Consider the following 23,493-nt stretch of genomic DNA (forward strand, 5'->3'; position numbering starts at 1 on the left):
CAAGACATTAAAATTGCCACAGAGGCCACTAGAAGCAGGACAATACAAAGTAATTTAAAGGAAAGACCTGTTCAGTATCCTCTAACTCAGACAAAGTTTTCACTCAGATATGCATCCTACTTATTTGCATCAACAAACACTGACAGTAAGTCTTACGTTATCAAGGTGGGACTAGAATGATTTATGAATTATAGCAGCAATGAAAGGGAAAAGGTTTAAAGTTCAAAATGGTAACCATCCGCGTAGGAACCAGAGTCTTTATACATATGTTGCACAACCCACTGTTGAGTTATACAGCAAGGCAGAAATAACCTGCTAGATGGCTATTGTCATCATTGCAGAGTATCCAGGTCCTTAATGTTTTTGATCTTCAGTTTGTCATATAGGTGTTTTTTTGCAGCCCCTCTACTTCACCTTAACAATTCTTTAGTTAATGGCTTTATTACCAGGTGATACTTCTATAAAACACAACATTACACTTCTTCGAAAAAATTCCATTCTCTAGCTGACAAAACAAACAAACAAACCAACCCTCAAACCAACCACAACCACCCCACAAAAAAACCCACAAAACAGTACTGAAAACTTTAGTCTGAGAGAGTCCTAAATGGCTATGCAAAACAACTCTTAAATGCATAAACCATTTTTCCCCTCCTTTCCTTAAACAGAGCTTTTTGACCTTACTTTGCTCACACAATTTAGAACTCCGCTGAGCACTTACTTAACTGGGTAAATGACAAAATTACGTGCCCGGCAGACAGAGTCTCTCCATGTATCAAATGTATTTGCACATGACTGCACATGCACAATTGCACTCGTGAATGTTAAGGTGGAACCGAAGCCTTCTGAGCACCGGCTGGCAGAGCGCAGGGCTGCAAATGTGAACTGCCTGGGCCTGGACTTCAGCACCTGCACTTTTGCCTTCCCCGAACTTGACTGGGTGCAACATTTTTTACATAGTATTAAAATAAAATAAATTATATCAAGCCCTGAAAAAGCTCATGCATCGGGGAATGTTCCTCCTCTTCTCTCCCTCCCTTTTTAAGGGTCTGAGTTTTACAACTACGCTCTCACAGGAGGCTGCCACCCGCTTTTCCGCGCCATTGGCACGGCAGCGCCAGGTTCCCCGAGCTCCTGCCTTCCCCGTCGCTCACTCTGGCACGCAGGCGGCGTTCAGCCGCGGGCAGCGCCGGCAGCACGCCCCAGGCCCCCCCGGCGCCAGGAGCCGTGCCCCAGCCCGGCACCTCGCCTCCCTCCAGGCCGCAGGGGAGCAGCTCTCCCCACAGCCTGTGCTCGCCCAGTGAAGCGACCCCGGGTGTCCGTGGGCCCCGTGTCCCCGCACTCTTACCTTGTGCCGGAACTCACGGGCTACCCGGCGCTCCATGGTGGCGGGGTGCGGGCGCTGCGCGGGGCGGCTGCGCCGGCGAGGCCGCGCCCCGGGGCAGTGGGAGGCGCGCCCGACGCTCTCGGCCGCTGCCGCCCCCTTATCTCGCTGCTTTAGCGGTACGAGCTGCCGGGCAGCGATAACCTCCGTGCGACCCCAGGTTTTGGTTGTTTAAGGCCAAAAGAGAAAGACAAAGTAAAAGACACCCCCCCCCCCCCTCCAGTGCTACCTGGCCTTGCACCGACCGCCTTTTCCCTGGGCTGACTTTTACAACTGGTGCTTCTCATACAGCACACATCCAGACTTCTCTTTTGTATTCGTAGGTATGTGTGTCACTAGCCCTACTATTTAAGAAAAGCACGAAGATGTGAAATTTAAAGCATGCTAACACCTGGAGGGAAAAAAAAAAGGAATAATTTGCTTTAATAAATTGCTCTACTACAAATAATCTCTATTTTTTATTTTTAGGTAAGCAGGGCAAATCTGATGTATCACTGCCTAAGTCCAACTTCCATCAGCCTTTCCCACTAACAGAATATTGTTGCTTACAAATGTAGCCTCTGACACACCTGCTGTAACTGCTAAGTATCAAGCTCAGAGTATCTGAAAAGGAGCCTATTTCAGGCTAATCTCTTTTAGGTAATTTTGTCTTGGGCTGGTTCTTCTCCCACTTTCCCTAATGTAGTACACAATAATAAAGACTTCTGGAAGCAAGCAGAGGAGAGACCTGCTAAGCTATGTCCCTTAGTCTTCCTGCAGAATCAGCTTTACCCACGTAACTGCAGAGAGAATGGGGTTTATGAAAGTACAGGTAGCTCACCTGCTCCTCCTTCCAACAGAGTGGAAACTTGTATGAATACATATAAAGGCATGACAAAAAAATTCCATACTGCCAAATACAAACTGGAATCTGTTTTATTATTTCTGTGTGATAACCTTCATAAGCTACACCAGCTCCTTTAGAAATTGCTCTTAGCCCTTTCAGAAGATGGCTTTGCTGTATCGGAACATTTCAATGCTATGTACACTGCCCATTTCTCATATCAGCTGTGAGCAATAAGAGAGGAATACATTTTAAGCCTGTGTACAAATACAAAAACTGTTTTCAGAAAACAATTTTCTCTTACAAGTGCAACTACTAGTACACAAATCATTTTTCTTCTACCTAAGTTCCAGTACCACACAATATTGAAAAGTCATTCTATCCAACCATTAGATGCTCAGCTATAGAATTTCTTCCCTGCATATGCAAAACAAAATTGTCTTATATTTGAAAAGAGAAGGAAAGAGATACATGAAATTTAAAGGACACATAAAATACCATGTATGTGTGGTATTATGGCTATAACAGTCATTGATATCAATTGGTTCTAGAAGACTTTACAGCAATAGACCTTTTACAAGCTGAAAGTTATGTGCATTTGAAAGAAAGTAACTTTTTTTATCATATAGATAAATTTTGCAGGAGTCAGAAACTCCTCCGTGTAGTAAAATATTGTGGAATTAACTTAATCTTGTGATGTGAAAACTGCTCTGAATCATCAGGTAAAAGGCACACCACAGAAAGGATAATGAACTTGATGGGCTGTTAGTCTGCTCTGTTACACGAATTCCTGTGCTGTAATGTGCATAAACACAAAGCAAACACACACACAAAGCTATCCCATGCTCCAACACTGGAAGTTTGATAATCAGAAAATTTATGAGATGGTTCTGAAGTTTCCATTACTTCAAATATGTCATATTAAAAGATGGTACAATTATGACTGTTTATTAGTTTTGGATAATGAAATATTTCATAGCAAGAAATCAAATTGGATCTAAATTAGCTTTAAACTAGTTTCCATTATTGTTTGCTACTTGTGGCATTAAGGGAAAATGAATAAAGTGGACATCCCATTTAGTAGGCAAAGAAATACATTAAAATGTGGGTTGTGTAAACTGATTCCTGCTGCTTTTGATCTACTTTCTATACTTCCATTAATGTAATGTGGATCAGAGAAAGTGCACCAAAGCCAAGTGCAAGGTGCATTCAGAGTAGATGCTCTGCTACAGGCTGAGGCTAGCACATAATTCTGAAAATCTGTTGGGGATTATTGGGAAAAGGCTGTGCTGAAGTTAAAGAACATCTTTTCTCTCTCAGTTTCTTTTCTCTCATACACATTCTCCCTCCAGCTTTTACAGGAGAAAACAGAATTCTCAGTGAAAACATCACTAGTTTTCCAACATTTCATTAGAAATGAAACACTTGTTGCAGCAAGAAACACAATCCACAGGGACAAATTACAAAGGCAGAAAAGAGATCTTTTTAATGACTTACTGTTAACAGACTTCCCAAAGCAGTCAGAAAAGGCCCCTTTTCATCTGAGACAGTTTCTCACCTGGTATGGGCAGCTTCTAAAGCTTCTGTTATAAGATATGCAAACCTGAAGAATGATGGGGAGAGAGGCAGCAGCAGATGGGAAAGGGAAAAGAACAGAAAAAAGGTAACAGAGATAGGAAGAGGGAAAAGAAAAGGGAAGGAAAAAAATGGAAGGAAGGTAAACCAGCAAATTTAGTCACAAGAAAAAAACCCAAACGAATAATAAGGCTGGAAAAGGATCCACAGAGAGCTCCAAATTCAAGAGTGTGAACTTATAGTAAAATAAAGTAATTAGAAGCTATGGAAATAATCCATAGACATTAGCTGCATGCTGCATTCAGTTCATGTCTTACTCATGCACTTCATTACTCAAGTTCTGGCACCTGTTTCAGTGGGTCGGGGCCAACGCTCCGTGTTAAGCATCGACAACGTTTGCTGCCTCTCGGCACAAGCAGGCAGCTCTCCGCAAGCTGGCGGTTTTCAGTCGTGCGACCTTCTCAGGAGCAGAAGGCAAAGCCCCGGGTTTGTTCGCGTTAGAGGTGGGGCGCAGCCTTACACCGCACCCCACCCCAACGCAGAGGTTTCAGCTCCTGCTGAGAAGCCGTGACGCTAATCGTTTCCTAAAGCCCAGAGGGCGGAAAAGTGGAAATAAACGTGAGGAGCCGGCGAGGTCAGCGCCCAGCACGGGCAGTCAGGCAGAAGTGTTAGTGGGGCCGGAGCCGCTCGGCTGCGGGGACAGCAGCCGGCCGGGAGCTCCGTTGCAGAACGAGGGATGGCATCCGTCGTAGGTGCTCGGGGAAGGGCCGGAGGCGGAGGGCGGGCAGGCGGCTGATAAACCCCCTGGCTGCCCCGCCCGGGAGGGCGGGATGAGCCCAGGGTGCAGGTAGAGGCTGGCGCTGAGGACCGCAGCTCCACGGGAAGCCGGTGACCGCCCGCCAGCCCGCATGGAGGCCCGACTCCTCCTCGGGGCGCTGCTGTGCGCCTGGCTGCCGCCGGGTGAGCTTCCCGCCGGGCAGGGCACGGGGACGGGACGGGAGAGAGGAAAGAAAGAAAGAAAGGGCAGGGCAGTCCCGGCCGTCACTAACCTGCTGCCTTTGCCTTCCAGCCCTATCTCCATGGGGCGCCCGGGCACAGCTCCCCGTTAGCGGGGACCTACCGCTCCCCAGGTAAGAGCTAGCCGGGGCACGGCGGGGCTCCTTCCTCGCCGCCGCGGTGCGCGGGCGGCAGCCCTGAGGCGGGCCGGGTGGGGTGGGCTGCCCGGGCCGAGCAAACCCTGCCTTGTTATCCTGCCCTCAGCCGAGGTAGCGCCGCGGGACCTCGGAGAAGGGGCGGCCTCGCCGCGGCGACGCAGGTAAGGGAGCGCGGGCCGGGCGCTGTGAGGGGCGGCCGGTGGGCACGGCGGGGCCGGGCGCTGGGAAGAGGGCTGCGGCGCATCCGCAGGGAGACGAGGCCGCCGGACGTGCGGCTTTTCTGAGGAGCCCCCCGCGAGGAGAGCAGCCCCTTCCCACGGTCGGTTGCCTCGAACCGCAGCGCGACCAGGGCTGCAGAGGCGACGCGGTGCCGTCGCTTGTGACCTAAAATGGCGCCTGGCTTTCCCGCGCTGCGCCGCCGCCTGGCGAGACCCCTCTGAGGGGTGGCTGACGGCGGCGGTCTGAGGGACGGGTGATGTGGTTGTCATCGGGATAATGTTTCTTATATCTTACCTATATATACTGTCAGTATTTCTGATGGCTGTTCTACCCTTTGTGATTCTTCAGGACTTGTCTTTCAAACAGCGTTGAATGTGTGCTTTATCCCAGACATAAGGAGTGTCAGTCATGAACGGAAGGACACTTGGGGTTTAAGGTGTTTAGGTAGTGAGGGAAGATGGTAGCTAGTGCTTTAGCTCGTTCAGAAATAGTCATGTGTTTTATGAAGCATCCTTGCTCCAAGGAAAGCTGAGGTCTGGTCTGGCTCATCCAGCAATAATCGCTTTGTGGGAGCCTTTTCACTTCTCAGTGAAAGAAAATGAGCTGGCAGTATCAGATCGCTACAACTCAGTACTGGGTTTTGGATGTGGTTTATCTTGGCAACCTGACTATATCAGTCATGGTGTGTTGCTGAAATGTAATTAGGGTGTGTGGTTCCCGCTCCCTTGTTTGAGGGTGGGAAGAGGAAAGTTTGCTTTGTAGCCCTTGTTCATGGCTCCGCAGAGGAGTCGCCTTTCTTTCTACTTTCTCCCCGCTCTTTCTGGGAAAAGCTCAGTGGACAGAAAAACGTGCCACATAACTGCAAACAGTAACAAAATCAAGTGCCGATAAGAGCAAATGCTTATGGATTGAGGTTCCCCCCAAGAATTCAAGATAAGCTCTTTGCTTCCTTCTGTGCTAGCCTACTGAGCAGAAAACTTCAGTAAGAAATATGCTTAGGAGAAAGGGAAAAAAAATTCAATATTAGTTTTAAAAATGTAAGAACATGAAGAGTAGTTGTTCTAGCCATTTGAACTGTCTAAAACTAATGATAATGCGTTTTTACATGTTCTTGCTTTTTATAAGCTTCCTCATGAGGAAGAGGTAAAGCAACAGTGAGCAATGGTGGTGAAGTCCTCTGCAGAATTTTATGTCTGTGAAGACTTAGTTACTGACATAGTTTCCAAGATCAGTTTTCAAATATCTAAGTAGGTATTTGGAACACAGAAAACACCTGCTATTTTAAAAATACTCTACAGAATCGTGCACAGGACTGAGAAATTTGAATGATAAAACTCTAGGGCTTGAAAATTAAATGCAATAAATCTAACCAATTCCTTAGGTGAAATTATGTAGACGTAGCTGGTGTTGTTTATAATATTATTTTGGAAATATTTTGCTCAGTTATTTGTATCACGGTAGACATCATACATTGTAGCTAATGCTGTTTATTAACAGGTACTGTATTTGTCATTGAATTTTCCTTAATGAAACTGTATTCTATAATTAATGTGTCACTGAAATAAGAACATTTTAGAGTGTATAGCTGCTGCTCTTCATGAGGTGAAGAAATAATATGAAATGGCTGTAATGTTTGTGTTACTGTATTAAGTAAACTAGGTAAATGTAATTAGATGCTTCATTAATAAGGAAGAACTTACTGTCATATGTCATTGGCTTCTGAGGATAGAAAAGTTCATGTTAAATTGGGGAAAATGTTACTCAGCCTAGATGTAGGCAGTTCTAGAGCAAAGATAGGAGGTTATAGAGAAGGAGTACTCATTAGGAGGTATACTTCTACCTGTCATGAGCATGGCAATATAACCACATAGTGACAAAATATCAATGGATTTTTGTAACTTGGCTAAGCAGGTCTGCTCTTCTGTTTTCTCAAGTAGATGATATAGGCTGAATTGGCTTTTGTGATTTGATGTATTGCTGGCTTTTTTTTTTTTTTTTTTTTTTTAAGGAAATCTAAGTATTTATGTTTTGAAGAACTCTTTAAGGCACCTTTATAGATCAATGCTGGTACTGGTTTCCCTTCTGCATGATAGTACATTTTACAGGACTGGTTGTTTTGTGCACACTAAAACCACAAGTTAATATTATTTCCTTAAAGCATATTTTCTACAAGAGCTGGTATGGAAATTATTTTCTGAGTAATACGTAAATTGCCTTGGATATTATTTCCTCTCAAAAAAAATTTTGGAGAATATTAAACAAGTTATACAAGCTCAGGTGCTGTCCTATTTCTTTCCGTCATTGAAATGCTTCCTTTAAGATGGGTTGACTTTGTTCACCAGTTTCCTTGAACCTCGGCATTCAAAGCTGCATCTTAAAGAGCAATTTCCAAAATACTGTCTACAGTACCTCTTTGTATAAATAACTGAGTTTGTACCTATTCCCACTTCTCTGTAAATGGGGTGGACAAGGTCATAAATTTATAAGTGCTAAAAGTTTGCACTTGCAAGATGGGAAGGAACTTGTATGTTCACACATGACACCTAAACTGTGCACCATCCTTGGGTAAAACAGTGTGAAACAATGTTGTCCCTCCAGTTTACCTGTCTAAAAGTCTATTAGACTAGAAACACTGGGATTCCAAAGGGCAATTTATTGGAGAAAAAGAAAGCTTCATTCACCACGATATTAAGAATTAATACAAGAAAACTCAAGATATCTTGCTGCTGACTGTTGAAGGCAGAAGTGCTAAAGAGAAAGGAAACACAAGGGAATAAAAGCTTTAGTCTGTCTTATATTTTTGAATGTTAGAACAACAGGAAAAGGTTAAGAGAAGATGGCAGGAAATGGTTTGAAAACTAACCTGGGTATTTAAGAAATTTTTTTTTAAAACAAACAAACAAAAAACCACCACAAACCAAACCTGTTGATTTTGCTGGGTTTTGGATCAGGTTCTTGGAAAATAGTGTGAATTTAGGACCTTACAAGACATTAAGTTAATTATTATGATGTTGTTCAGTGGTTTATGCATGTGTATACTTTAAAATGATTTTAAATAACTGTAACTGAGTGATAAGAAGTTCCAGCACAATGTTTATACTGAGAATTATGTTAAATACACATGATGGTATAGAGGCTGTAATTGAGAGTAAAAGGAGTACAGAGAAGGGTGCAGAGGACAGTGTTTGGATATAGCAGTTTTAGGCATTTTGGCTTAACTGGCTTAAAATTTGCCTGCTGTCTTTTAATATGTACTTTGCTCCTTCACTGGAATCTTGAGTAGAGTGACTATACTTTTTACTTTACAATGGTGTTTTTTGATAACTTTGTAGTGAGCCAAATATGAAGCAGTGAGTTTACTAAAAATGGTAAATTTACTGGTAGACCATGAAGAGATTTTTAAGGTTTCTTGGTTATAGCTGCTGATTTCTTTGTTCTTTCTGAAAGGCATCTGGAATGGCAGTTTCTAAGGCTGCATCTACTATGATATCCTTATCTCGGAACAGGACACTTCACAGTATGAAATGTGGACCATCTAGTAAGTTATTTATGTTTTTACATGAAATACCTTCAATTGTCCATTATATTCTGCATAATTTAATTATTTTTATTAAGAAAAAAACCTAAAATAGCTAATACAGGTCTTCACGGTAAGCGAGCTCTACCTTGATTGGTCTCAAAGGACTACAGGAGTATGACAATTTATCGCGGGGTTTGACCTAGCTTTAAGTTTACACTTGGTTCTGGTTTGATCATTTGAAAGACTGTCTCTAATTGTAGTTTTTCTAAAAATGAGCTTTCAGCAGGGCTATCTGCTCTTGTAGTGACATACCTAAGGATGTGGATTGCTGCCTAGATGCCATTAAATTACCTGTCCTGTATCTTTTCTGTGCTTGGAGGTTTTTTGTTTGTTACTTTTTTGCTGAGGTAATCTATGGATGCTTTTTGTATGTGTAATCTATGGGTTAGCAAGATGAGGTACTCTTAGCCACCAGCTTGCAGTGGTGGGCATTTGCTTGAGGAATTTTTATCATGGCTTTTTTGGTTCATCTTAGTTTCAGCAGTAGACAGGCTTAAATCTCTTTGCTCAAGGATAAAGATCTTCTGTGTTAGCTCTTCTGTAGAGCCTGTGTCATGCTTGTCTTGTACAAAGGAGAAACATGAGGCAAAGTAATTCAGAGTGATTTTAGTGAGTGATGTGAAACCTCTAGTTTCTCTTCAGTCAGCCTGATTGTTTGCATTGGATGTGGGACCTGCCTAATAGTGAATAGTCTGGGTTTGCATCCCCCGGCTTTGTAGCACAAAATGCAAGGCTGATGTGTGGACTGGACTCTTATCAATAGTGATTAGGGTTGTATCATCTCCAAAAGCTTTTAATTTCTTTAATACATACTGTTTTCAGAAGCTTTTGAGAAGTGTGTAGCTGAATGTGGAGGAATAATAGAAGGGTTTAGAGGAGCATGTGACTCAAATAAAAACTATTACCTATGAACCTCTCCAGTATATTAAAAATATCATATATGTATATTGTGTATGATAAAATTACTCTACAAGTATAGCAGTCTATACCAGTAAAACTCCCTCTGCTTTTGAGGGGTTGCACCAGCTTATTGACCAAGAAGTAGTTCTTTTCTTAGCTCTACTTTTTTTTTTTTTTTTAAACCGAATAAAGCAGCTTCCAAAAAGAAGATGTGCAAATCGTGCTGAGAAATTTGTTGCCATAATAATTGTTTGGTTCCCTGGGTTTATTTTTTGGCACGTGAAAATTCCTTTAATGGGACTAGTGGATTTCATGTTCTGCTTCAGAACAACCAGCTAGAAAAAAGACTTTTAAGATACATTGTGCTGTTTAAACAGAACTCTTGAAAAGGGTTTATGTGCAGGTTTCTTGCTTCTTAAATACGCCTAATATTTAAGAAAGGGAAGAACAAATCTAGAAGGAGGGAGAATGAAATGGGTGGCAAGTATCTCATGCTAACTCATCACACGTCTAAGCTTTTAAAGGAGGATGTAGTTATGATGGCAAGAATTAGGTTTCATTGCCCTCTGCAGATGTACTAGGATAAACTTCCTGGTTTCTAACTCATTTTTCTATGGGGCAAAAATATTTCATAAGGATTTTCCATTTCTGATGTACTTGCTTTGTCAAGAAAATGTTGTTAGAGACATGCTTTCAAAATTATTGATGATTGCCCATACTTGAAGGAAAATAAAATCAAGATTATTAAACTCTTTAAACAGTGGAATACCTAGACTTGGAAGTTTCCTTTTTAAATCCCAGTAAACTGTGTGTGAGAAATGGAATCCATTGTTGTCTGTGTGCGACTTATTAAAAGACTTATTAAAAGACTTATTAAAAGACTTATTAAAAGACTTATTAAAAGACTTATTAAAAGACTTATTAAAAGACTTATTAAAAGACTTATTAAAAGACTTATTAAAAGACTTATTAAAAGACTTATTAAAAGACTTATTAAAAGACTTATTAAAAGACTTACTTATTAAAAACAGAAGAACAACATGATCTGCTTTGTGCAAGAGTTTTGGTAACATGCTCTAAATGCTTAGAACAATAGTTTTGTTTTGGCTCTTCCTATTTGAAGAGAGATGCAAGCTGCTATAGCTCTGCCCATGGACTGATGGAGATTTGCACCAATCTGGGGATATATGAAATAGTAAAGCTTTTTTTTTTTTTTTCCTTTTTAAACCAGCAAGGCAGGTTATCAGCTTCTTTCTCCAGTTTAGTGATGTCTTTATGAAAATTATTCTATGTCATACTTAGAAAACTGTGATTATAATGGACTTATATTTCATCCTATTACAGTCAATCCTTGTTGCGATAACATTTTTTCTTGCTTCCTATAACTCTGTATATATAGATAAACCAACATGTTTTACGTGGAATTTTTGTATGATGGGTGTGTGATTTATTGTGTGATGTATCTCTTTACCTTTCTGTTGTATTAGTCAGCTGAAAGCAGTTTAGAAAGCGACGTAATGTCTTATATGTCAGTGGAACAAAAAAGTTGGTATAGTACAGGTAAATGCCAAGAGATAAATTCTTGTGTTAGTTTCTTGTACCCAAGGAATATGGGATTTGAGTTTTGAAATGTGTTGTGGTTTAGCCCCAGTCAGCAATTAAGTGATGTACAGCCGCTCGCTCACCCTCTCCCTCCAGTGGGATGGGGGAGAGAATCAGAAGAGCAAAAGTAAGAAAACTCATGAGTTGAGATAGGAACAGTTTAATAATTGGAACACAATAATAATAATAATAATAAATTGTAATGAGAAGGAAAACAACAAGAGAGCGAGAGAGGAACAAAACCCAGGAAAAAACAAGTGATACAACCGCTCGCCACCTGCCAACTGACACCCAGCCAGTCCCTGAGCAGCGATCGCTACCCCCCAACCAACTCCCCCCAGTTTATATACTGATCATGACATCATTCGATATGGAAGAGCCCTTTGGCCAGTTGGGGTCAACTATCCTGGCTGTGCCCCCTCCCAGTTTCTTGTGCGCCCAGCAGAGCATGGGAAGCTGAAAAGTCCTTGACTAGTGGAAACATTACTTAGCAACAACTAAAAAGTCAGTGTGTTATCAACATCATTCTCCTACTAAAATCCAAAACACAGCACTATACCAGCTACTAGAAAGAAAATTAACTCTATCCCAGCCAAAACCAGGACAAAATGTTTATCAGAATAATTCACAGCAGTTTAACATATAGTTTACATAGCTGTTAAACTTGTAACTTCCTTCCCCACAAATCTATTTTTCATGCAAAGTTAAAAAAACCAAAACAACCCCCCCAAACAAGTAACTCCAGAGCTAATGCATATTAAGAACCTGGGACAGGCAAAACAAATTATTTCTGGAAGTAAGTTTCAAACTACTGCTGAAAATTCCTAACAGGTTAAACACTTCAAATTTTCTTGTGTTGAAATGCTGTAGCAGGCATGAGTCTTTAATGTTTAAAGTCACTGTTACTATAGAAGATACTTGTCCCTTACAACGTGTGCTGATTTTAAGAGATGCACCAGAGCAGAAAATCTGCAGCTAACTGGAAGGCTCTTAGTATTGAAGGATTAAAATTACAACCTACTCATTCACCTCAGCATCTCAAAAAGGAAGATTTTACATCCAGGTGTAATGAGATCTTTGTCCTCATTTCAAGGCTGTATTGCATCCTGTTGAAGCCTGTATGCCATAGAAAACTTGTGCAGTTGCAGGCAGATGCTTTCAAAGACTATGAAGTTGAAGGATAAGTTATAGTTGTGGGTGACTCCCTTCTGAAGGGAACCGAGGGTACGATATGCCAGATGGACCCTCCTCTTAGGGAAGTCTGCTGCCTCCCTGGGGCCTGGGTGAAGGATGTCACGAGGATACTCCCTAGCCTGGTACGGCCCTCGGACTATTACCCCCTACTGCTCTTCCATGTGGGGGGCGATGAAGCTGCAACACGAAGTCCTAGGGCAATCAAAAGAGACTTCAGGGCCTTGGGACAGCTAGTAAGGGACTCTGGAGCACAGGTTATTTTCTCCTCTCTCCTTCCAGTTGTGGGCAGCGACACTAGAAGGAACAGAGACACCCAATCTATTAACTCATGGCTCCGTGGCTGGTGTCATCGCCACAGATTTGGATTTTTTGACAACGGGATGGCCTACACAGCACTCGGGTTTGCTGGCTTCTGATGGGATTCATCTTTCTCAAAGGGGAAAGAGAATCTTTGCTCAGGAACTTGCGGGGCTCATCGACAGAGCTTTAAACTAGACTCGAAGGGGGAGGGGGATAATATCAGGCTTGCCCGAGGGAAGCTGAGGGACGACGTGCCACGGTTAGAGGGAGAGGGTGCCAGCGAGGGCACTCGGCCTGTGTCTCTGAGATGTGTGGGGTACACTGGGGCACAGCCGAACAGAGTTGAGCTCGGGGATCCTGAGGCGATAGGAGCCAAGAGGGAAACGCCAGGGAAACGCCTCAAAGCACACAAGGGGTGCTCTTCTATGAAGGAGACACAGACAACAGCCCAGCTGAAGTGCCTCTACACCAATGCACGCGGCATGGGCAACAAGCAGGAGGAGTTGGAAGCCATTGTACATCAGGAAAACTATGATATGGTTGCCATCATGGAAACATGGTGGGATGACTCGCACAACTGGAGTGCGGCGATGGATGGCTATAAACTCTTCAGGAGGGATAGGCGAGGCAGGAGAGGTGGTGGGGTAGCCCTATACGTCAGGGAGTGTCTGGATAGTTTAGAGCTCGATGATGCTGACGATAGGGTGGAGTGTCTATGGGTAAGAATCAGGGGGAAGGCCAACAAGGCAAATATTGTGGTGGGAGTCTGTTACAGACCACCTAACCAGGATGAGGAGACTGACGAACTATTCTATAAGCAGCTGGGAGAAGCCTCACGATCGCTAGCCCTTGTTCTTGTGGGGGACTTCAACCTACCAGATGTCTGCTGGAAATACAATTCAGCAGAGAGGAAACAGTCGAGGAGGTTCCTAGAGCGTGTGACAGATAACTTCCTGACACAACTGGTGAGTGAGCCAACAAGGGAGGGTGCCCTGCTGGACCTCTTGTTCACGAACAGAGAAGGACTTGTGAGCCATGTGATGGTTGGAGGCCGTCTTGGGCAGAGTGATCACGAAATGATAGAGTTTTTGATACGTGGAGAAGCGGCGAGGGGGGTCAGCAAAACTGCCACCTTAGACTTCCGGAGGGCAGACCTCGGCCTGTTCAGGAGGCTGGTGTCAAGAGAGTCCCCTGGGAGGCAGCCCGAAAGGGCAAAGGAGTCCAGGAAGGCTGGACGTTCTTTAAGGAGGAAGTCCTAAAGGCACAAGAGCAGGCTGTCCCCAGGTGCCGAAAGACGAGCCGACGGGGAAGAAGACCGGCCTGGCTGAACAGAGAGCTTTGGCTCGAACTCAAGAAAAGAAGGAGAGTTTATGACCTCTGGAAGAAGGGGCAGGCAACTCAGGAGGACTACAAAGGTGTAGCAAGGCTGTGCAGGGAGAAAATTAGAAGGGCCAAAGCTGAGCTAGAGCTCAATCTGGCTGCTGCTGTAAAAGACAACAAAAAAATACTTCTTCAAATACATTAGCAGCAAAAGAAGAGCTAAGGAGAATCTCCAGCCCCTAGTAGATGGGGGAGGGAACACAGTGACTAAGGATGAGGAAAAGGCTGAGGTACTTAATGCCTTCTTTGCCTCAGTCTTTAATAGTAGGGCCAATAGTTCTCTGGGTACCCAGCCCCCGGAGTTGGAAGATAGGGATGAGGACCAGAATGGAGCCCCCATAATCCAGGGGGAAATGGTTAGTGACCTGCTGCACCACTTAGACGCTCACAAGTCTATGGGGCCTGATGAGATCCACCCGAGAGTACTGAAGGAACTGGCAGATGTGTTCACCAAGCCCCTTTCCATCATTTACCAGCAGTCCTGGCTAACTGGGGAGGTCCCTGCTGACTGGAGATTAGCTAATGTGATGCCCATCTACAAGGAGGGCTGGAAGGAGGACCTGGGGAACTACAGGCCTGTCAGCCTGACCTCGGTACCAGGGAAGCTGATGGAGCAGATCATCCTGAGTGTTATCACATGGCATGTAGAGGATAACCAAGGGATCAAGCCCAGCCAGCATGGGTTCAGGAAAGGCAGGTCCTGCTTGACCAACCTGATCTCATTCTACGACAAGGTGACCCGCCTAGTGGATGAGGGAAAGGCTGCAGATGTTGTCTACCTAGACTTTAGTAAAGCCTTTGACACGGTTTCCCACAGCATTCTCCTGGAGAAACTGGCTGCTCATGGCTTGGATGGGTGTACTCTTTGCTGGGTAAAGAACTGGCTGGATGGCTGAGTCCAGAGAGTGGTGGTGAATGGAGTTTACTCCAGTTGGCGGCCGGTCACAGGTGGTGTGCCCAAGGGCTCTGTGTTGGGGCCAGTTCTGTTTAATATCATTATCAATGATCTGGACGAGGGGATCAAGTGCACCCTCAGTAAGTTTGCAGATGACACCAAACAGGGTGGGAGTGTTGATCTGCTTGAGGGTAGGAAGGCTCTACAGAGGGACCTGGACAGGCTGGATCAATGGGCCGAGGTCAATTGTATGAGGTTCAACAAGGCCAAGTGCCAGGTCCTGCACTTGGGCCACAGCAACCCCATGCAACGCTACAGGCTTGGGGAAGAGTGGCTGGAAAGCTGCCCGGCACAAAAGGACCTGGGGGTGTTGGTTGACAGCTGCCTGAATATGAGCCAGCAGTGTGCCCAGGTGGCCAAGAAAGCCAATGGCATCCTGGCTTGTATCAAAAATAATGTGGCCAGCAGGACTAGGGAAGTGATCATGCCCCTGTACTCGGCACTGGTGAGGCCGCACCTCAAATACTGTGTTCAGTTTTGGGCCCCTCGCTACAAGAGAGACATTGAGGTGCTGGAGCGGGTCCAGAGAAGGGCAGCGAAGCTGGTGAAGGATCTAGAGCAGAAGTCTTATGAGGAGCGGCTGAGGGAACTGGCGTTGTTTAGCCTGGAGAAAATGAGTCTGAGGGGAGACCTTATTGCTCTCTACAACTACCTGAAAGGAGGTTGTAGAGAGGTGGGGGTCGGTCTCTTCTCCCAAGTAACAAGTGATAGGACAAGAGGAAATGGCCTCAAGTTGCACCAGGGGAGGTTGAGACTGGATATTAGGAAATTTTACTTCACTGAAAGGGTTATCAAGCATTGGAACAGGCTGCCCAGGGAAGTGGTGGATTCGCCATCCCTGGAGGTATTTAAAAGACGTTTGGATGAGGTGCTTAGGGACATGGTATAGTGGTGGTCTTGGTAGTGTTAGGTTTACGGTTGGACTCGATGATCTTAAAGGTCTTTTCCAACCTATACGATTCTGTGAGAAAAGATAATGCAAGTAATATTTGTTATATGGGTTCTCCTGTACTCAAAAGGACACCTGAAAGCTTTCTAGAGAAAGTGTGCAATGGAAATTTTGCAGAGTTACAAAATATAAAATTTCAAGAATGTTGACAGCAAATTTTAACTACTTAATTTTAAGCATACATTCTACTCTTGTGCATGGCTATATGTCTAGTTGATGTTGCTTGCAAATTCTTATCTCAAACTGCTTTGTGTTTTCACTTTTCCATTTCAGAATAAAATTTGCTGTTTTTTAAATAATTGATCTTTTTAGTAGTTTAAGAATGTGCTGGTTTTGACTGGGATAGAGTTAATTTTCTTTATAGTAGCTAGTATGGTGCTATGTTTTGGATTTGTGCTCAAAACAGTGTTGATAATACAGAGATGTTTTAATTGTTGCTAAGGAGTGTTGTTTCTAGATCAAGATCTTTTCTTGATCTAGATCAAGGACTTTTCAGCTTCCCACGCTCTGCCAGGTGCACAAGTTGGGAGGGGATACAGCTGGGACAGCTGACTCCAACTGGCCAAAGGGCTATTCCATACCATATGATGTCATGCTCAGTATATAAAGCTGGGGGAAGAAGAAGGAAGTGGGGGGGACATTAGGAGTGATGGTGTTTGTCTTCCCAAGTAACCGTTATGTGTGATGGAGGCCTGCTTTCCTGGAGATGACTGAACACCTGCCTGCTGATGGGAAGTAGTGAATGAATTCCTTGTTTTGCTTTGCTTGCATGTGCGGCTTTTGCTTTCCGTATTAAACTGTCTTTACCTCAACCCACGAGTTTACTCACTTCTACCCTTCTGATTTTCTCCCCCATTCCACCAGGAGCGGGGAGTGAGCGAGTGGCTGTGTGGTGCTTAGTTGCCAGCTGGAGTTAAACCATGACAGATAACCTTCAGGCAGACCTCTCTTCTACACTTGCATAAAGCTTGTAAAAGATGTCATCTTTTAAAGAATCCTGAAAACTAGAAAGTCTTTGTCTGTTTCTGTAAATGACTCTGGAGCTCTGAAACTGTTTGGGCCAAAGTTGATAAATAGGCAGAATCATGAGAACTGAGGCAACAGGCTCGACCTTGTACCTGCCTAGTTTAAGTAAAACTTGATCGCTTTCAGATCTCTATATTAATCTTTCATGCTTCAACTTTTCTGTCCAAGTAAATCTAATAATGAATATCCTGAAAGGAAATCTGTCTTCAGTGATTTGCATTAAACAATTTTTTCATGCCATGTCTTAAAAAACAGTAACAAAATACAGAATTCCAACACTAGGAAGTGCTTAATACCCATAAGGAGGTCCACATCAGTCACAGATCTTCAAGAATTAATAGTGTATTGATGATAATGGTATATTAGTGAGGTCAAAATTCAGTTGGAGCAACTGGATTGACGTGATGGTTAAAACAAAAATCAAATATTTCAAGGTTGATGTGCATTGTAATTTGAGTAGTCAGACATGTTCTTGAATGTGTTGGCTTGCTTTTACTTTTGTGAAAAAACTTCAATTTAAATGTCTTGCCGATTTAGTGTCTTAACTTCTGTGTGGGATACAGATACGTGCTTTCTTTGCACTTACTTCTTTGTGCTCCAAGAGTAGAGCTGTTCTTCAGTGACCCTCACTTCATGTTGAAGGACTTCGCATTATATAAATTACTTTCAGCTATACCTATTTTATTCCTAATAAACATATTAGAAGATCAGAAGAACAAATCATGGATGAGCAAACCTGGACATACAGTTGGTTTGCAACTGAAATAAGTTCAAGAGGTCTTAAGTACTCATTAGAGAAATAGTAATGTAAGAAAGCATAATAAACTAAGTGGGCACAGTATCATAGATACAAACCCACAAAATGTATTGCATCTATAATAATATTTCAAAATAAATGCTTATTTTGGTGAAGATGTAAGGTGTCTTTGAACAGTCACCATATGAAATTGGCAGAACTTGTGCTTGGAGCCCAGGCGAAGAACATTTGAAAGGCCAACCAGAGTTGGGTGGGACTGTACAGTATTTCAAAACGGATTTTGGAACTTCCTCTTGTCAGGTCTACATGCTACTATTAAAGCATCACTTTTCAGAGAGCAACAGCAGTAATCACCTCTGTGAAGCCTGGACACTTATCTCCAGAAACACTTGCAAGGAAAGGCAAACAGGCTAGATTACAGTCTCACTTTTTCAAAGGCTGTGATAAATAATGGGCATGAGGTTCTGGTACTGCTGATAGGGTGCCAACTCTGGCCTGAAGGTTCTCACTGCCTGACACTGAAGAATTAAGAAGGGGGATGAACTGAAACGGAGGTGTAGGTGCCCAAGGAACTAAAATAACCCTATCCACATATTGAGTGGGGTTGCAAGCCTATTCAGTAATTACCACATGGTTAGAGTGTTTAAGCAATGAGAGGAGCAGAGAAGAATTCAGATTGCGTTGTAAGATGATCCCAAGTCTTCACCCTGTTCAATAAAGAAGGAATTTGAGACAAGTTGCTTCATGGCAACAATAGTCATATTATCAGAGTGACTTGCAGGTTGTAATGGCATCACTGGTTAGAAATCGCATTATTACTTATGCGAGTTGAATCATGTTACTTAGGCCTACCACTTTCTGCTAGAAAAGTCTCACCGGTTTTCAATTTCAGATTCCAACCCAGTGCACTCAACTGGCATAATGTCAAAGGAAAAAGAGGAGCTAAGGACTTTTTAATAGAGGTCACTTTCAGGTAAACGAAGGATGTAGTATTCTTCTATAACCTTTCCTAATTTTAACCCTTGCTTAGTCTTGATGTTTATTCCCTTTCTGCAGGTGTTACAGTGTTTCTCATGTCCCTAGGAGAGACCTAAACTTGTGATAAAATCATATGGGTTGGCTTATTTAGGGAGTTTATATGTCTTTAATGACAAAAGATCGGAGTGAATGCTTTGTTAGTGGATGTTTATTCCGGATACCTGAGGAATTATTTCTGTGTTAATTGAGCAGATTGGATGATTAAAGGAGGCCACATTGTTTGCAGTAGTAAGATCACTAAATGCCGCCTGAATCAACACTATATTCCTCTCATTACCTGGTTAAGGATAACTAATCTTTGCACACAGAGCTCTTCCACACAGTGTAAGGAAAGATACTACAGTGTTGTAAAAAGGGATATAACCAAATACAAGAGCTATGTTTATCAGGTTTTCTTAGAATCATACATGTACAGACAGAAGAGAACTTCATAAAGAGGAAAATGCTCATCATTGAGTCATTTGACTTCCAATTCAGATTTGACTCCCTTTCTGTCTAAACGGGAGCAAGGGAGATCCTTCCCAGTGACAGCAAGGGCCCCCAGATCAGCTGACTGTGTGCACAATCTGAAGCAGGTTACCTGAGCCATGCTTAAAGGGGAATCATTCAACCCGAAACATCAAAAGGGGGCTAACTTCCTCTACAACTAAGAGGAACATGACTTGCAGTCTAATTGCAGATTATTGTAACTGGACAGGCAATAGGGCATAATCTTAGAGAAGCAAAGAACAGAGACCTGAGCTCTGATTACACAGCTCTTGCAGAGATGTGAGCTCAAAATGAAAGAGATCAATGTCTGCCTCTCTTGACAAGAGGAATAAGGCTTTTGCATTAGTGACAAGATTGGTCACTGTGAGTATGTAAATGAGATGGCTCAGTCAGAATAAGTAGGGACCTTTCTACATGGCACTTGCAAGCATTGCTTGATTTTAAATTGAATTCATGCTGGCCAGGCAGGGAAAGGAGCTAGATATTTGGGCTAGCTAGGCAAAGGAGCATTCTCTTTTACTTTGTCTACCTGCCTTGTTCTTTTCAGCATGGCCTTTTTTTTGGTGGGGTGGAATGTGTTGGAAAAAAAAAAGATGTTGGTAGGAAATTGGTATTGGTAAAACATCAATAAAATGCAATTCTAGAAGAGGGGAGAAAAATTAGGTAGGGAGAAAACATCCTTTAAAATTGATTTATTTTTCTGTTGCTATTTCCGGTATCAAGAATTCAGCATCGATTTAATGGCAATAGGATGTCAATGATCAACTCTTGACTTGTTAGAAAGCATTTGTTTCCTTGCAATCAGTTTATAAAAAAACATCTCAACCATTCTGTAAAGTAGTTCAGAATCTTCTTTTGATATTGGTGCTTTTCATGTATGTTTAGCGAATGCTAATAGTGAGAACAAAACCTAAAGATGGTGTGACCCATGAAATCATAAAACAGTGGTCCATATCCTAGAAGGCTTTCCTCTGAAGTCTAATTCTGTCAAGACTAAATCAATTGTAGAGTTTATTTGGATTGTCAGAAGTGGAGCTTGCTTTATTTTGCTTGCATCAGCAAAGCTTCAAACCTTCTTTAGCAAAGCTTTCTCAAAAGCCTGAAGGTAATCTAGGTATGTTAGGACTTCTGTATATACTACTGATGATTAGATATTTTATAAGCGAGGGTTTTACTGAAATGGGAGAAAAGATCTTTATCTGTGAATTCTGGTTTTCAGGACAGCACTTAAATTCATATATAAGATTATTTTTCAAGAATGAAGTGTTTATAAAGATAAATAGAACAAGAAGGCTGAGTCTTCAGTTTGTCTCTTCCTGAAATAATTTCTTTTGAGCAACTTGTCTGCTTGTCTGCACAAATACAATCTAGGTTTCTGTTCTCCAGACACAAAAATTGCTATGATTGCATAATACTCAATTATTAAAATTCAAATGCTTTCCTAAAGAGACTTAAACTTGAAAAGATGAAATATTAGCAAAATAAGTGAATATATTCCAACTGTTAGAAAAGCTTTTAATCACAAAGTCTAAATTTAGTAGCAAGAAGCTTTGTTTCTGCTTGTGCACATCTTTCCTTAGACTGTGAAAACTTGTTTTGTCAGATTTTGATGGGGATCTTCCTAGGGAAAATAAAAAGTAAAAAAATCCAACACGTCTCCCTCCTCCAAAGCTGTCATTGCAAGTTAGGGAGCTTACTTTCTCTACAGTAGGCTCGCTATACTTAAGCATTAAATTTTTCCTTTCTTCAAAGTTTGTCTCTAATAAAATTAGAAACAAGAGCAGTGGTCTGTGTCTTTATGGAAAGTGTTTGTGGTTGGTATACTTAAAAGTTGTAAGATGGAAGGAGGGCAGGCAACTGAAAGATTTACAGCTGGGATCTCAACATTTGTATTTCTAGGGTAGTATGCTCTCATCCTGATAGAGCTTATCCATACAGTGTTATTTGTAGCAGTCTTTTATACAAGGATATAGGCACTGTGCTTTTTTGTTGTGTCATACTTGTTCAGTTCCCCTATTCATTGCTTAAGAGACTAAAAACACGTCAGACTAATAGGTATGACAGCCATTTTGATTTGGCTTCTCTAAATGTGCAATAGATTTACTTCATCTGATTGTATTTCTTGAGGTGAAGCTTTTGCAGTGTGTTTCCTGTTTGTGGAGGCCTGTGGGATTCTCCTGAACACTTAAATGCTAAGCCAGCATCTCCTGTTGTTCATGGAGTTACATTTGGTGACAGAACTGGGTCTTAAGAATGAAAATTATCATAATTTATTTTTAACGTGCCATGCTTTTTCCACTCAGATTCGTTTACATGTTTTAATGGAGGTGAGTGTGTCTACAGAGAGCTGTGTGACTGCAGTCGATTTAATGCAACTGGACCAAGATGCCAGACAGGTATGTAAAGAGAGAAAACTGACTGGCTTTCTGGGATTGTACTTGGGTTCCCACAGCTACAAGAATGACTACCCTCTGCCTAAAGGTTCCTTCATGCCCTAGTATTTTTCTCTCTTTTCTGTGGTGGTATTTCATAGCATACCACATACATACATCTCAACTACAGATTGAATCCAAAAACCAGTAGTACTTCTCAAGTGACTCTCCTTTTGTTAGTGTATAATACAGGTGCTGAAAGAGATAATATATGCAGAACATGGGGTCAATATAATTTCGAAACTTTCGATGGACTCTATTATTATTTTTCTGGGAAATCCACATACGCGCTTGTGAGACATACTGAATTAGATGAACAGAGTTTTTCCATACAGGTAGGGGACTGCACTTACGTTCCTTTTAGCTGTTGCTGAGCTTGCTAATAATGCTTTAATATAAAGAGATTAAAAATAACTTGTGATGATAGTATGGGGTTCTAGAATGTAATTTAGATGTAATTCTAATGTAATGTGGGCTACCAGTTACTATAGCACAAAATGTAAATAGCTGGAAGGAAACCGATGTGTATACTTTGAAGACCTGCTGCTGCTGTGAAAAGACTGCTCTAAAAAGAGTGCTAATTGTACTCAGGTTTTGGGGGAAGAGTGGGACCAAACTACTTGTTCACATGCTGAGGGGGGGATTGGGAGTATGAGTTGCATAACGTGGGTTATGAAGAGATTGATTAAAATCTTGACTTTGATGCTAGTATTTTATTTGGCAGGTGAATAATGATCCTGAGTGCCATTCTTCTCCGTACTCCTGCAAAAGGTCCATTAGTTTATTCTTTTCTGGAGATGAACAGATAAAGATGAGCAGTGAAGTCACCTATAAAGGATTTGGGTAATGGCACTCATGTTTCTGATGCTGTAGCTACACTGGAACTAATTTGACAACTCTGATTTGATAACAGAGATGTAAACTAGATCACTCACTTGTCGGTAGCTTAAGAAAGAAACTATCCAGACCACAGCTGCAATAATTACTCTCCACCTACAGAGTTGTGTCTGAGGAAGGTGATACCTAAATGAGCGGTACATAGTATTAGGAAGCATAACCATTGACATTGATCCTTTGATTTTTTGCTTTTATTTGCAACTTCATTTTTTTTTAGTGGAATTATTCAATATTTATGTCAGGGGTTTTCAGATATATGAGGAAGTCATTAAATTGGCAAGTAATTTATTTCTAATAGTGATACTTTCTCATGTAAAGTTTTTTTGATTCTCTCTCATTTCTCAGAGTACAGTTGCCTTATATTATTGGAAACTTACACATCCAGAAGCTAGCTGGGTACTTCCTAGTCAGGCACCAGTATGCCTTTACTCTGGCTTGGGATGGTATGTCTGCAGTGTATATCAAAATGGCACCAGAGTACCTGGGCAAAACACATGGACTGTGTGGAAATAATAATGCTGTTCTGCAGGATGATCTTGAAACTAGTTATGGTGAGTATTTAAAATACTTCCTCTTGTGTTAATACAGGTTTTTTTTCCAGGTGAACTAAATGTTACTTTGCTTAGTTTTTAATTGTAATGCTAATTGAATATAAGATGGGCAACTTTTGAACTGGAAAATATGATATGGAAATACTTCTGGTAGGTGATATTGTTAGTGAAGAGGGCCAATTTCAATATAGGTGGGTTCTAAGGAGGAAGATCTTTAAAAGCATGACAAAAAGCTGTCTTACTTCATTACCTACAATGGTATTTGTACTTCAGTTTCCTAGAACTTGA

General features: G+C 42.1%; 2 protein-coding genes across 5 annotated transcripts in view; one reads left to right on the forward strand and one right to left on the reverse strand.

Annotated features, from left to right (window-relative positions):
- USH1C (USH1 protein network component harmonin) overlaps positions 1-1,424 on the reverse strand; it is a 54,201-nt gene extending 52,777 nt beyond the window's left edge. For all 4 annotated transcript variants that reach the window (XM_072865478.1, XM_072865477.1, XM_072865480.1 and 1 more), the window contains exon 1: positions 1,349-1,424. In XM_072865478.1, the coding sequence (XP_072721579.1) occupies positions 1,349-1,384 (36 nt within the window). In that variant the 5' untranslated portion in view covers positions 1,385-1,424. The remainder of the gene's footprint in view (positions 1-1,348) is intronic.
- A 3,266-nt stretch (positions 1,425-4,690) lies between these two features.
- The window catches only part of OTOG (otogelin), a 112,928-nt gene continuing 94,125 nt past the window's right edge, over positions 4,691-23,493 (forward strand). The window contains exons 1-8 of the mRNA XM_072864588.1: positions 4,691-4,742; positions 4,852-4,912; positions 5,043-5,097; positions 8,603-8,693; positions 21,629-21,721; positions 21,938-22,092; positions 22,482-22,600; positions 23,000-23,205. Of these exons, the coding sequence (XP_072720689.1) occupies positions 4,691-4,742; positions 4,852-4,912; positions 5,043-5,097; positions 8,603-8,693; positions 21,629-21,721; positions 21,938-22,092; positions 22,482-22,600; positions 23,000-23,205 (832 nt within the window). The remainder of the gene's footprint in view (positions 4,743-4,851; positions 4,913-5,042; positions 5,098-8,602; positions 8,694-21,628; positions 21,722-21,937; positions 22,093-22,481; positions 22,601-22,999; positions 23,206-23,493) is intronic.

The sequence above is a fragment of the Ciconia boyciana genome, chromosome 6 (assembly GCF_034638445.1).
Source record: "Ciconia boyciana chromosome 6, ASM3463844v1, whole genome shotgun sequence".
Classification (NCBI taxonomy): domain Eukaryota; kingdom Metazoa; phylum Chordata; class Aves; order Ciconiiformes; family Ciconiidae; genus Ciconia; species Ciconia boyciana.